The sequence below is a fragment of the Podarcis gaigeae genome (genome assembly GCF_964106915.1).
Source record: "Podarcis gaigeae genome assembly, chromosome: 4".
Taxonomy (NCBI): Eukaryota; Metazoa; Chordata; class Lepidosauria; order Squamata; family Lacertidae; genus Podarcis; species Podarcis gaigeae.
Window position 1 is genome coordinate 74,756,222 of NC_139677.1, and position 13,021 is coordinate 74,769,242.

Here is a 13,021-nt window from a genome sequence, read left to right on the forward strand (position 1 = left end):
GTGTGCTGTTTTTGCAGTAGCAAATGTTTATCTTCAAATGTGTACTGTATGGGTGAGAACAAATTGACAAAAATGTAAGAATAAGGTCGGACAGTATCAGAGCACCTTGCACTTTACTAGTTGTGTTCTGAGCACAAGAACCATTCTCTAACATTTACCTACCTTCACCAATGCAGTAAATTAGTCTGTGCTTGTTTCCATTGGTTCTGTGCTAGGAAAGGATGAGATTTCTTAGGCACAGTAAGTACCCCCAAATGAGCAAACAGTGCTTGAAGAAATGGTGAATACCATTAAGTTTCAGTTGTTATTTTCACACTGCCCCCTCCACTACCTATTCAGGATCAGTATAACAGGGAAGAACATTAGGACAGAACTTTGAAACTGCAATGTCCAGGAGTAAGTGCCAACTAGATGTTGGTAAAGTCCTTAGTGCTATGTGCTAGCACATTGTCATCAGCTGTGACAGTAGTGTAGCTTTTACACAAAATACTTGGTATGAAGATAACACTAGCCCCCAAGGCAAGCTATTTAAAAAGGATTTACACCACAATTGCCATATGGGCATTTATTCTGTTTTTTGCTTTGTAGAACTAACCCATTCACAAATAGAGACTTATTCTCTAAGAGGGGGAGAGATTAGTAAGATTGAGAAAATTAAGCCGTTATTGAAGGACTATGAAACATCCCAGAAGAAGCTGCTTTCAAGAGCAAGCTATACAAAGGTACTGTGAGAGTCATACTGGAGGCATCTGGTGACTCTAAATCTCAGCTGTACTGGTCCGTGAAGCGAAGAGATTTTGGTTCAGAAATTGAACAGAGAATATTCTCTATTTGTTTTGCTCTTCTGGCTTCCTGCCTAAGCTGCCTTGCTCGCTCTTTGGCAGCCATTTGCTCTTCTCGCCTCTCCCGTCTCTTCCTTTTTAGCCATCTGCAGAGAAATTAATTATTTTGAAAAACTGAATATGAAGTGGTCCAAGCTTAATTTGATTACTTCTTCCAGGTTTACTAAAACCAGGTCACCTACTTTACCCTTGGCAAAAACAGCACACTCTCCAGAATAGAACACAGCATCAGAGGATAGTTTATAGAGCTATAAGAACACGGAATACTAGGTGGACCACAAGTGCTTTTGACTAGATAATAACGCTTGAGGGCTAATATGCATTTTTGAAGTTCCTGTTATAAGAATTGAGTTCATCATGAATTAAAGAGGGCTGTGAGATATAATGATATGATATTGCACAGCCCCTTTTGATCAGTTTGGGAGCAGTCTCAAAATTTCTAAAATTTTGGCTCTTGGCAATTCAGTATTGTTCTAGTGCTATATCCTGCTGTCTTAGCAGCAGGTACAGTTAAATGGTGTTGCATAGGCACCTTCCCAACATGACCATATACTCTGCTGGTGTGCCTGTGCAGCCAATTCCTCACAGTGACCCAGCCCAGGTACCACCCTAGTAAGCAGCTGTAATGCTGATGTTAAGAGAGCAGCACTGCTCTTTAGCAGGAGGATGCTCCTCAGAAATGCATGGGCTCTAGAGGGTGAAGAAAACTGTAGAGTGAGCGAAGACACTTCGGAATGAGGGGAAAGGCTGTCATCTTCTGCTTCCTAGGGAAACAATCCAAATTAAGTTGATAAAAAGTGAGATGGAATTGTTCCTGTTAGGCAGTAACAGGACAAACACAACACTGAACAACTTACTGTTTATAAGCGTTGTCATTTTCCGCTGTTCTTGGAAGGAAAAACATGCATTCTTCCTGCTCTTTCAGGTTCTGTATCTGTTTTTCTTTCATGTGTTCTATCTGCTTTTTTCTAAGCCATGACTTGTAAGCTGCTTCTGGATTTCTGCTTTCCTGCTTCAAAAGAAAAATAAACTCCCCAGAGATCTACTCCAAATAAATCAAATATTAGCAACTTGTTTACAATGCTAATGTGAGCATTTTACACCACTTTCCAGTTACAGTCACACCTTGGAAGTTGAACGGAATCCATTCCAGAAGTCCGTTCGACTTCCAATACGTACAGAAACCAAAACACAGCTTCTGATTGGCTGCAAGAAGCTCCCAAAGCCAATCAGAAGCCACGGAAGCTTCATCGGATGTTCGGGTTCCAAAGAATGTTCGCAAACCAGAACACTCACTTCCAGGTTTGTGATGTTCAGAAGCCAAAACGTCTTGAGTACCAAGGCGTTTGGGATCCAAGGTACGACTGTATTCAGTATATATTTTGAGGAGGCATAGTTTTTTGATAATCCACAAAAATGCATCTAGAAGGCATTCAGATTCACACATATTGAAGCTAAGGCGCATGGCAGCATACCAGCTTCCCAGAAATGGCTAGATACACTAAAGGCTATATAAATATATATATATTCCAATATATACACATACATTTTGGAGGAAACAATATTACTTACCTGCAGTGGAAGTCTGAACCTTAACATCAGAAAAACTTCACAACCTGAGAAAAAACTAGCTGTAACTCAGTTTTCAAGCTGGTCAGTCACAAAAGGATGCTGTTTTTTTGAATCGAGCCTCAGATTTGCATATCAAGTGATTTGCTTTGCTCAGTAACACAATGATTTTAGTATGAGATGTTTGATATTAGAATTTATACCCCATCCTTTAGTTCACTGAGAACTTTCAAGTTAGAGTAAGAACAATATTCCTGTACAATAAGGGCTAAATGCAGCTGCCATAAAAAGTCTGAAGTAATTGACATCATCATCATTATTATTTGGATGTAAAAAGGTCTTGCACACTCCTTACTCTTTACCACCACCATCCCAAGAGCCAAAGACAAATAAGGCCACCTTATTTTCTATGCCTTCTGCATAGTTATACCAGGCATTAAATACATTTGATAAAAGCAAATACCGTATTTTTCGCTCTATAACACGCACCTGACCATAACACGCACGTAGTTTTTCGAGGAGGAAAACAAGGAAAAAATATTCTAAATGAAACAGTGGATGTATGATTTTTGTGGTTCATGCTGTGGCCACAGACATGTGATCTGACGGTGAGTTTGGGGTAGCCCAATGCAAAAATCCTGAAGATCCATGTGGATCCATGCTTTGTAACCACGTTTTTGCGCCATTGTGGCCCCATGAAACAGTGGGTGCGTGTGTGTTTTTTGGTGCAGGCTGTAGCCATGGACATGCTATGTGATCTGATGGTGAATTTGGGGTGACCCAGTGCAAAAATCCTGAGGATCCATGTGGATCCGTGCTTTGTAACCACATTTTAAGTGGAGAGGGAAGGAAAAGCACTCAAGGAACAAGGAGCACGCGTGGGGTGTGTGGAGAAGGAGCTTTTCGGGGAGCTGAGCAGGGAGGAAAAGAGCACTGTTGCTTTAAAGGTATACTTAAGGTATTTGCTCTGTGCCTGGGTTTTTTTTCCATTTAACAGTTTGCAGCCTGTTCCTTCTGCTCCTTGTTCTGAGGCAGAATAGATTTGAGCAAGTGAGGAGGACTTGGATTGCAGGAGATTCGCCATTAGCTGTGTAAAAGCGCTCCTCCTTGCAGCCTTCTACTTGGTTTGTACACTTGGCTACTGGTATCAGGTTCAGTTTGAGTGATAAGCAGCCACCAGCAGCAATAGAATGGAGCACAAAAAAGCGGTAGGGGCACTAGGACCCAGACAAAGCTCAAATCTATCCTGCCTGAAAACAGCTGAGAAGCGGGGGATTTGCCAAGTTTCCCCCTCTCCCTCATCCCGTGCCCTCCCTAGCCTTTTTTTTTACTTCCTGGTTTTCACTGCACTTGTGGCTCAGAGCTCCAGGTTGGTTTTTTTTTACTGCTGGTTGCTTAAATTTATCCTTGCTGATCCAAGCCCTCCTGTGCCCTGCTGTCCTTCTGCAGCCTGATTGCTCCATTTAGAGAGCGTGCGGACCTTTGCTAGCTGAGGCTGCAGCGGCTGTTGCTGCCTACTTTAAAAGTGCCTGCTAGCTTTGAACCTCCTGTCTCCTCCCGGCTCGCTTTGGCTCCCGTCTGTCCCTCCTCCCGTGTAAGCGGCTGCTGCCCGCTTTGCTGCCATGGCTCTCCTTCCCTCCCTCCTCCCCGGCTCCTCCGTAGGTCGCTTTAAAGCAAGCAAAGCGAGAGCCCCGTAGAGTGTGTAAGCAGCTCTCGCTTTGCTTACTTTCAGAGAGCCCCTCCTCCTGGCTGTAAAGCAAGCAAAGCTAGAGCCGTGCAAAGCCCTGCAAGCGCCTCCCGCTTTGCTTGACTGACGGCAGCCATGGCTCCGATCCAGTGCATTCGCTCCATAACACGCACAGGCATTTCCCCTTACTTTCTAGGAGCAAAAAAGTGCGTGTTATGGAGCGAAAATTACGGTAAATGTGTCATGACATAGATAAGTAGTCTCCAATGGATGCCTACACCGGACACAGACATCTGCTTAGGGGGGAAACTGCCATATTAAATTTAATTAAAGGGTAGCATGCAAATACCACAACTGCCACAAAAAGAGTCTTGCAGATGCTTGACAGCATAGCAAATGGGTTTCTAAATAACTGATAATTGTATTGACTGTAGGCAAGTGATCCTAAAATTGTCATGGCCATATACCTGCTTGCAGCTACAGTTCTGAAAATAGGTGAGATTGCCGTCAATCCTTGTCAGGCAGATTAGGTTTTTCTTCGTTTCAACTTTTTAGAATTAAAACAGGCTGCAGCAGGACAACAGGCATGGGAAAACTTACTCTGCTATTCAAGTCTTCCAGCTGTTTTGCCCTCTGAATTCGCCTCTCTTCCTGCAGCTGCCCTTTTTTCTTCTGCAGCCAAGCTCTGAAGACCATGTCATTCTCTCTCCTTTTCTCCTCCTCCTGTATTCTTTTCCGAATTTCTTCCTTACATTAAAATGTGAACAAAGAATGTGAACTTTTCAACAATCCCAATTCAAAAATTCAGCAATTCTTCAAGCAGCGGTAGTAAAAGGTGTTTGAAATTATTCTAGACCATCCTGAAAAGAACCGGAGCATGAATACAGAGTGATGATAGTAATGTGTTTCAGAGGTTACAATGCAACAATGTTATCAATGTGTCTGGGAGATATTAAGAACATTAAGGTGAATGGAATGATTTTTTTGGTGCTGCATTTACACATCTGCAAGCTAGGTGTGGACAGTAATGATCATTATTTGTGTCTAAAAATACTAGAAGGATAAAAAAAGGAGAATTTCAAGTTTAGAGACAGCTGCAGTGAAGTCACATATTACTTGGCACCTCTTTATAAGATCCTCCCATTCCCCATTTCCAATTTCAAACCACAGCACAAAACCAACAATAAGGGGAACTGCATCTGAGCAATGCTTTAATGATAAAGGCTAATGGTTTTAGGTGGAAGAGATACAGGTAAGCAAGATGCTGATATGCAAAACACCGTATCTACTTCAGATTTCTCTTCAAGTCATACAAATCTTTCCTACAAGACTTTTTAAGGAGCAAAATGTAATTCCATTGAAAGTGGGTAAAAACCTAGGTAAAGGTAAAGGGACCCCTGACCATTAGGTCCAGTTGTGACAGACTCTGGGGCTGCAGCGCTCATCTCGCTTTATTGGCCGAGGGAGCCGGCGTACAGCTTCCAGGTCAGGTGGCCAGCATGACTAAGCCACTTCTGGCAAACCAGAGCAGCGCACAGAAACGCCATTTACCTTCCCACCGGAGCGGTACCTATTTATCTACTTGCACTTTGAGGTGCTTTTGAACTGCTCGGTTGGCAGGAGCAGGGACCGAGCAACGGGAGCTCACTCCGTCGCAGGGATTCGAACCGCCGACCTTCTGATCGGCAAGTCCTAGGCTCTGTGGTTTAACCCACAGTGCCACCCGCGTCCCTGGGGAAAAACCTATCTCCTTACAAAAGGGGTTGCCAGCATAGTGCCCATGGGCATTAGCACCAAATATCTCAGTATATGTCCCCTAAAAATCCAGAGTATGTGAGTTACTGTTTGCTCTTCCTGCTCAGCTCCAGTTTACACTGGCTCAGCCTACCCTACATTACACACACACCTCTAAACATGCCCATGTTTTATTAAATGCTAAAACTGGACATCCATCCTCCCATTTTGAATAGAGCAGAGGTGCAAGGATTGAGCATGATGGTGACTGATATAGGTGTCTTTTTCTAATGATAGTGGCTACCAGGACCACAAAATGGTACAGTTGAGTGCCCATCTCTTTTTCCATTCTTTTAGATGTGGCAACCATTTTGTGTTATGCCAAACCTCCACAGCAGTCATTTTGTGACTGGTACTCTCAGAACTCCCTCAAATTTCCCAGTGTGCCCAGTGGCCCAAAAAGATTGGTGCCCTCTGCCTTAAAGATACATACATACATTTTTACACTGAAAGCAAATACAGTATACAACACTTAATTATTGCTAATGATGAATTGATGGCAACTAGCTTAGATGGTATTAAAAGCGGAATTGGCAGTTCTCATTAAAGGCTATTAGCCATGACAGCTGAAGGGAATTTTCATATTCAAAAGCAGTGTATCTCTGAATATTAGTTGAATGGCTTGTGGGCATTTCAGATCTACCTGCTAGATCTGAAAACCGACTGCTAGGCTAGAACCCCAGTCACCCCACCCCGATTTTACATTATTATGCTAAAAGCAGCACTAATACCTAAAAGTGTGGTTTTTAAAAGGTAGTTAATGCTCCTCTTTCTGAAAGCAAAGTGAAATACACTTGCATATATGCACAGGCAGCTTGTTCCACAATTGTAGAGCCACAACTGAAAAGGGCTTACTACTTGCAACGGTACTAGTGGAATGATGGGACTCTGCAACAAGATGCTCCTTGCTATTCTTAACAAGAAAGTGAGAGTCGTGGAGGGATGTGTCGAAAACAAGACCCAATTACAGTGCACTGATCTCCTCATTTCCTTTGTACTCTCACCTCTTTCTTTAATTTCTCTTTTCTTTGTTCCATTTGCTTTTGCAGTTCTTTTTGCCTGGGTGACAGGCAGTATGTAGAGCTTCTTGCACCGAGACTCACATTTGCTGACTGCACCCTTCGTGGACTTTTCCCCCTTTCCGTGTTTCTTGTAATGTTGATAGCTGAGCATGGCCGAATGGGTGGTGGTTGAGGGACACGAATGCACCCTTCTCTGGTCACAGATGTTTGTCCTAAGGAGTCTTCCTTTGTTATACAGACAGGGCTGAAAGCAGTACTGTAGGAGGTTTTAGGAGAAATATGTTGAGCTTCAATGTCACTAAAAGAAACACTTAGTGGAGGAAAGAAGCCTTGGCTCTCAATGTCATGGATACTGAGGAGTTCAAATTTCCCATCTCTTTCTACTAGGATCTTGCCATCCTTGTGCTCATCATCTGTACCACCATTAATAGAAAGAGAAATATCCTCCTTTCCTGCTCCATTACAAATGTGCAATTGAGACAGTCTGCCTGAAATGTTCCTGTGGGAATCATTTTTTTCAGTTTCTAAAGCTTTCAAAGAGGGGATTTCAAGATCTACTAGATCATCCTTGAATTTTAGTTTCCTTTCTTTCGTTTCATCTAAAGGTTCCTGAGATAGAAGTAGTTTGTTGGCTTCCTCAATTTTTTCTAAGATGTACCGCTTTATATCTTCATCATCATCCTCCTGGTCTTCTAGCTTTGATTCCTGACAAGAACCATCACTGTCAGAATCAGATGTTTGCTCCAACTGCTTAGGATCAAGTTCAAGTATTGAATAAATTTCATTTTGTGACTTCTCATCCAGAACTTCCTCAGGCTCAGGAGGCTCGTGTGAAGGATGTTCTCCCACTTCATCACCTTCAAAAGATTCTTGTGGAGAATTTATTCTATCTTCTATACATTCTAAGTCTTTGTCAACACCTTCATTTTCATCATGATTCTACAAAGAAATTCAAAGTACCTATTTATGTTAGGATGTAATGGGAAGCACACAAAATGACTGTCTTCAAATGTCATGCTAAACTCCATTTTATGAAATGAACAAGCCTAGTCTCCTCTCTGACTTACTCCACACACTTTCTCTCTTTATCCCATGCAGGCAGGAATTTGGAATAATTCACTTCCACTTTTGATTAACCAAACTTGCTGTATCATCTGGACCTAAAAAATGTGGTTAATCTTAAATAGTGTTAAACAAGCCAGCTTTGGTAACTATCGTTTGAAATTGGCTTGTTTGAAACTAATCATAGCTAAAAGTGAACACAGTTTGTCAGTCCAACAACAAACCAGTGTCAAGCAGAACCAGAAGCAAAACATTCAAATTCCTCCTCTCTGGCAGGAGGGGTATGAGCCTGAAGCTGACCACAACTCACTTCTTTTGCTCATGTTGCATAACTATGGTTTAGTATAATCTGCACATACAACCAGTGTGCCATTAACAATTATATTTAAGAATATGGGAGAAGGGTTGTATCTTGGGGGTAGAGCATCTGTGTTGTATGCAGAAGATCCCAGCTTCAGTCCCCAGCATCTCCAAGCATGTCCCCTTTAAAACCCTGAGAGCCACTGCCAGTGAGATTGACATTACCGATCTAGATGGACCAGTGGTCCAGCTCTGTATAAAGCAGATTACAATGTGCCTGGAGCCAATTCAGATAGTTCCCAAGGGAAATTTCCTTTTTGTTGTAACTAAATAAAAACTTAATAGCTTAAGTTCAAAATACGTATAAACAGTATTCTAGAAGAATAGCCAGTGAGGTGCAATGACTGAGAAGCTGAGCTTGGATATAGGAAGCCCAGGTTCCATTCCTCACTCAACTGTGCTGAGTTATTCCAAGTCAATTACAGTCATACCTTGGAAGTCAAACAGAATCTGTTCCGGAAGTCCGTTTGACTTCCGAAACATTTGACTTCCAAAGGGCAAGTTGATTGGCTGCAGGAAGCTATTACAGCCAACTGGAAGCTGCGGAAGCCCTGTTGGACGTTCAGCTTCCAAAAGAACATTTGAAAATTGGAACAATCACTTCCAGTTTTTGATTGTCTGGGAACTGGAGCGTTTGACCCCCAAGACGTTCGGGAGCCGAGATACAACTGTATCCTGCTTTAAAAGTGACCATTTTTACCCAAGTATATATATATGTTATCTCAAAAAAAATATTAGATTGCCTGTTTTTTAAAAAGTTTTAAACAGTGCAATCCTATGAATGTTTACATTGCATTTAACAGAGCCTACTCACTATTATTTAGGATTGCAGCCCTAGACTGCAAACCAAAGAATCTCTTCATTCCAACACACACTTCTAGGTGCACACAAGGAATTCTCTCCTCTTGTACCATTAATGCCAGGTAAGGTCACTCCAGATGATTCTGAAAGTTGGCACTGGCTTGATCTCAAAGGTCTAAGTTTCCTGGATCTCAGCCTACACCCAACAATATTTTAGGAACCATAAATGTCCTCTCATTCCAGTCTGTCTATTTACATCAGCACATTTCATATGGAATTGAGATACTGGCACAAGACTAATGTAGTATTTTGCTAATACCTGTATATCATTAGAGATTTGTTTTTCTTCTTCATTAATTAGCCATTCAAGATCTTTTTCAAAATCATCTTCGTAGTCCCCACCATCTGTGGGACCTCCAGTGTCTGAAGATTCACTAGTGTCTTTTTTGTCACTCATTGTGGATGTTCCTTAATGGAAAGCTACAAATTAAAAAATATATGAAGTGTTTCATTACAAAGAAACTAAGTGTTTTGGAATATGGACACTTTAATGACTCTAAGAAGGCAATCTTGCAGAATATTATCATGACTTGAACCCGATTATTTCACAGCTGTAATTCAATAGCTTTATTGCCTGTTGGACCATTTCTGACTTTTTACCCAAATTTCATGACCACCAACCGGTCCTACAGTCACCCAGCTTTTTGTAGCTTGTACAAAATGCCACAGGCCTACAAGATTGGCTCAAATAACTTATAGGAAGTTTCCTTGAGAGTCTTAGATACAAGAAATACTGCCTGAACTCCATAGTTCCTGTTCTGTACTAATCATGTTTCCAATTACAAAATTATTCACTTTTCCTTTATGTTGCAGTTAACGAGGGTTGAATGTGTATCAACACTAAATTGCTACTCATGCATACTGGCAGAGAAATGCATGAAAAGCCCTCTGATAGCCAGACGTGTTCACAACAAAAATTTAAAAAATTGTCACCAACTCAGGTTGTTATTTAGTAAGTGTCACATTAACCTGATTACTGATAAACTAAAAGCACAATCCTATGCATGTGACAGGGTGAGCTCCCATTCCTCAGTCCCTGCTCCTATCCACCTAGCAGTTCGAAAGCACGTTAAAGTGCAAGTAGATAAATAGGTACCGCTCTGGTGGGAAGGTAAATGGTGTTTCCGTGCGCTGCTCTGGTTTGCCAGAAGTGGCTTAGTCATGCTGGCCACATGACCTGGAAGCTGTACGCCGGCTCCTTCGGCCAATAAAGCGAGATGAGCGCTGCAACCCCAGAGTCGGCCACAAACTGGACCTAATGATCTGGGGTCCCTTTACCTTTTATGCATGCCTACTCAGAAATAAATTCCACTAAGCTCAACAGGACATATTGCAAGGTAAGCAGTGGAGCGCTGATCCATCAAGGAAAACTGGCCAAGCACCATCCCATTCTTACAATGCAAATCTGCCGGGCCAGGCGATGAAGGTATCGCCTGCAAAGCAGCCTCAGACCAACTTTCCGGATCCAGTTGGAGGATCCAAACCAAGCCTCGGGGCGGCCACTTGATAAGGAAGATCGAGGCCCCTCCCGAGGCGAAACCTGCCTGTTCGGACCCCGAGGCTTCCCGAGCACCTGAAGAGCCTGACCGAAGCGAGCGATTTACGCCCGTCGCCATGGCAGCCGTCTCCCCGCCCACCCCCAGAGCGAGGCCCGCTCTTTGCCGAAACCACGGAGCCGGAGGAGGCGCTCAAGCCCTGCGCTTCTGCGTTTCCCCGCCGCCCCTTCGGCTCCGTCGGCGGAGAGCGGCTGCCCGACCCTCCCTCGCCCCTCCTGGCCGGGACAACCAGCCAAGGGGGGCGCTTCGGACGGGTCCGCGCCGCCCCACCGAGCCCAGGCTCTGACAGGCTGCTGGCCGTAGACCGCAGTCCGCCTCGACAAGACCCGCCTCGTCCCTCGCCCTCCCGTCGTTCATCTCCACCTGTGGACGGCGCCGGGCCGCGACCCGCCCTCCATGGCGTTGTCATGGTAACCGCTGCGCCCCCCGGCGGCCCGTCATGCCGCCGAGACTTCCCCTCCCCACGCCACTCACCAAAGCGGAGGACGACGGCGGCTGCGAAGGTCCACACGCGGCCTCTCACGCGCCGCCCACCACGCTCGCCGTCTCCATAGCCACCGCAGGCAGGGCGAGCCGGCGGCAGGACAAACGCGGGCTTCCCGCCGCGGCCCTTTGCCGTCGCCATGGAGACGCCGCGAAACGTCACGCAGGGCGGGAAATCCGCCCCTGCCTGCCTGCTTCGCTAAGCTGAGGTTATATGTGGTAACTTGGCAAGGAAGGCATTTTACCGGTCAGCTTCAAGGTCGTTTAATGAGGGCTAGTGGCCTCTCGACCTCCTTCCCTCATGGCATCGGGGAGTAAAAAAGCACATTTATTACACTTGGGATACTTATCTGCGCCTAGGATGCTATAGTGACTCAAGATTATTTAACACCCGTTTACGAAAAAGTAAAATTGAGTGCATTTTTTACTTTCGAATTTAAATGGAATGATCTCAGATTGCGGATTACGTTTATTCTAGAACTACCGCTATTAACTTTTGTGCGTTTTTTGTTTTTTTTAAAAAAGTATCTTGTAAACTGCCTTTAGAACCTATTGGGAAGCAGACACCCATAACGAACAGCACTATGAATGGATGGATGTATTCTGGTACTTATGATTCATCTACAGTTGTACCTTGGTTCCCAAACGTAATCCGTTCCTGAAGTCTGTTCTAAAACCAAAGCGTTCTAAAACGAAGGTGCGCTTTCCCATAGAAAGTAATGCAAAATGGATTAAACCGTTCCAGACTTTTTAACAATCCCTAAAACAGCAATTTAACATGAATTTTGCTATCTAACAAGATCATTTCTGGGTTAGGTTAATTTTAGGATTGGGTAAGCATTGAGAGTGAGGATTAGAATTAGGGTTAGAGTCAGTGTTTTATGTTTTCTTGTGATTTTGATTCATTTGCGATTTAATTGCTCTTTTCAATTTGTTGTGTCGCTGCTTTTTCAAGACTTGCAAGTTTGTTGGCTTTGTGGTTTTCTGGATAGTTTCAGTTTTAATTTTGAATGACAGCTGGGGAGCACGAAGCCTCCGTTTCCCAACTGAGAGATCTCCCCCCCCCCCCCGCTTTCATGGAAGTAGGAGCTGGATGGGGCTGCTCAGCTAGAGAGCTGCAGGCTCCGTCACACTTTTCCACTGAGGGATGCGTAGCTGCGTTCATCTCAACGTACGTTTAAAGGAGCATCTCGTGGCAACGTGGAGACAGCCCAACAGCTGCCTCAGTGGCAGTTTAGGGGCTCTCAGATGCAGCTGCCAGGCTGCCTCCACCTTCGCCACCCCAGCAACTATTCCACCTGACTGCCTTCCGGTGTTGCAGGGGCTCTGATGCTCCCCTCAAGGGAGAAGTTTAAAGGAGCCCCCAGCCGCAGACCCCTCAAGTGTGAGGGAGCCTGCACCTCCCCAGCTGAGCAGCCCAATCTAGCTCCTATTCCCGTGAAAGCAGGAGCAGGGGCACTCAAAACGGAAGTGTGGCACTGAAAAAGGAAGTGTAACACTCAAAACGGAACAGTTCGGATTCTGAAAAAAGTTCGCATATCAGAACACTTACTTCCGGGTTTGCAGCATTCGATTTCCGGCCCAAGGCACCATTTGCCTGGGGAGCTTGTAGCCAGAGCTGCCACAATGAACAGCTGTGCAAGCTTTTGGGAGGCAGAGATGCTAGAAGGCATCAGAGGAGGGACAAAAGGAAAGAGGGACAGAGGCTAGTGTTACCCACAGCAACCCATCATTCAAGGCACCCCAGGTTGCCACAGCACACTGGTTGAAAACTACTGTAATGTA

At 44.3% G+C, this 13,021-nt stretch overlaps 1 protein-coding gene across 5 annotated transcripts; it reads right to left on the minus strand.

Moving 5' to 3' along the window:
* Positions 1–81: 81 nt before the first annotated feature.
* On the minus strand, positions 82–11,354 carry CCDC181 (coiled-coil domain containing 181). 5 transcript variants are annotated; one of them, XM_083736866.1, is made up of 6 exons: positions 11,228–11,354; positions 9,457–9,617; positions 6,897–7,853; positions 4,699–4,845; positions 1,700–1,854; positions 82–928 (listed from the first exon to the last, which is right to left on the minus strand). In XM_083736866.1, exons 2-6 carry the CDS (start codon positions 9,592–9,594, stop codon positions 766–768), a joined length of 1,560 nt encoding a protein of 519 aa, XP_083592992.1. In that variant the 5' UTR covers positions 9,595–9,617; positions 11,228–11,354; the 3' UTR covers positions 82–765. The 5 variants fall into 5 exon arrangements, with proteins under 5 accessions (XP_083592992.1, XP_083592994.1, XP_083592991.1 ...); XM_083736868.1 differs by having other exon boundaries at positions 1,700–1,851; positions 11,117–11,241; XM_083736865.1 differs by having other exon boundaries at positions 11,117–11,241.
* Between the last annotated feature and the right edge of the window lie 1,667 nt (positions 11,355–13,021).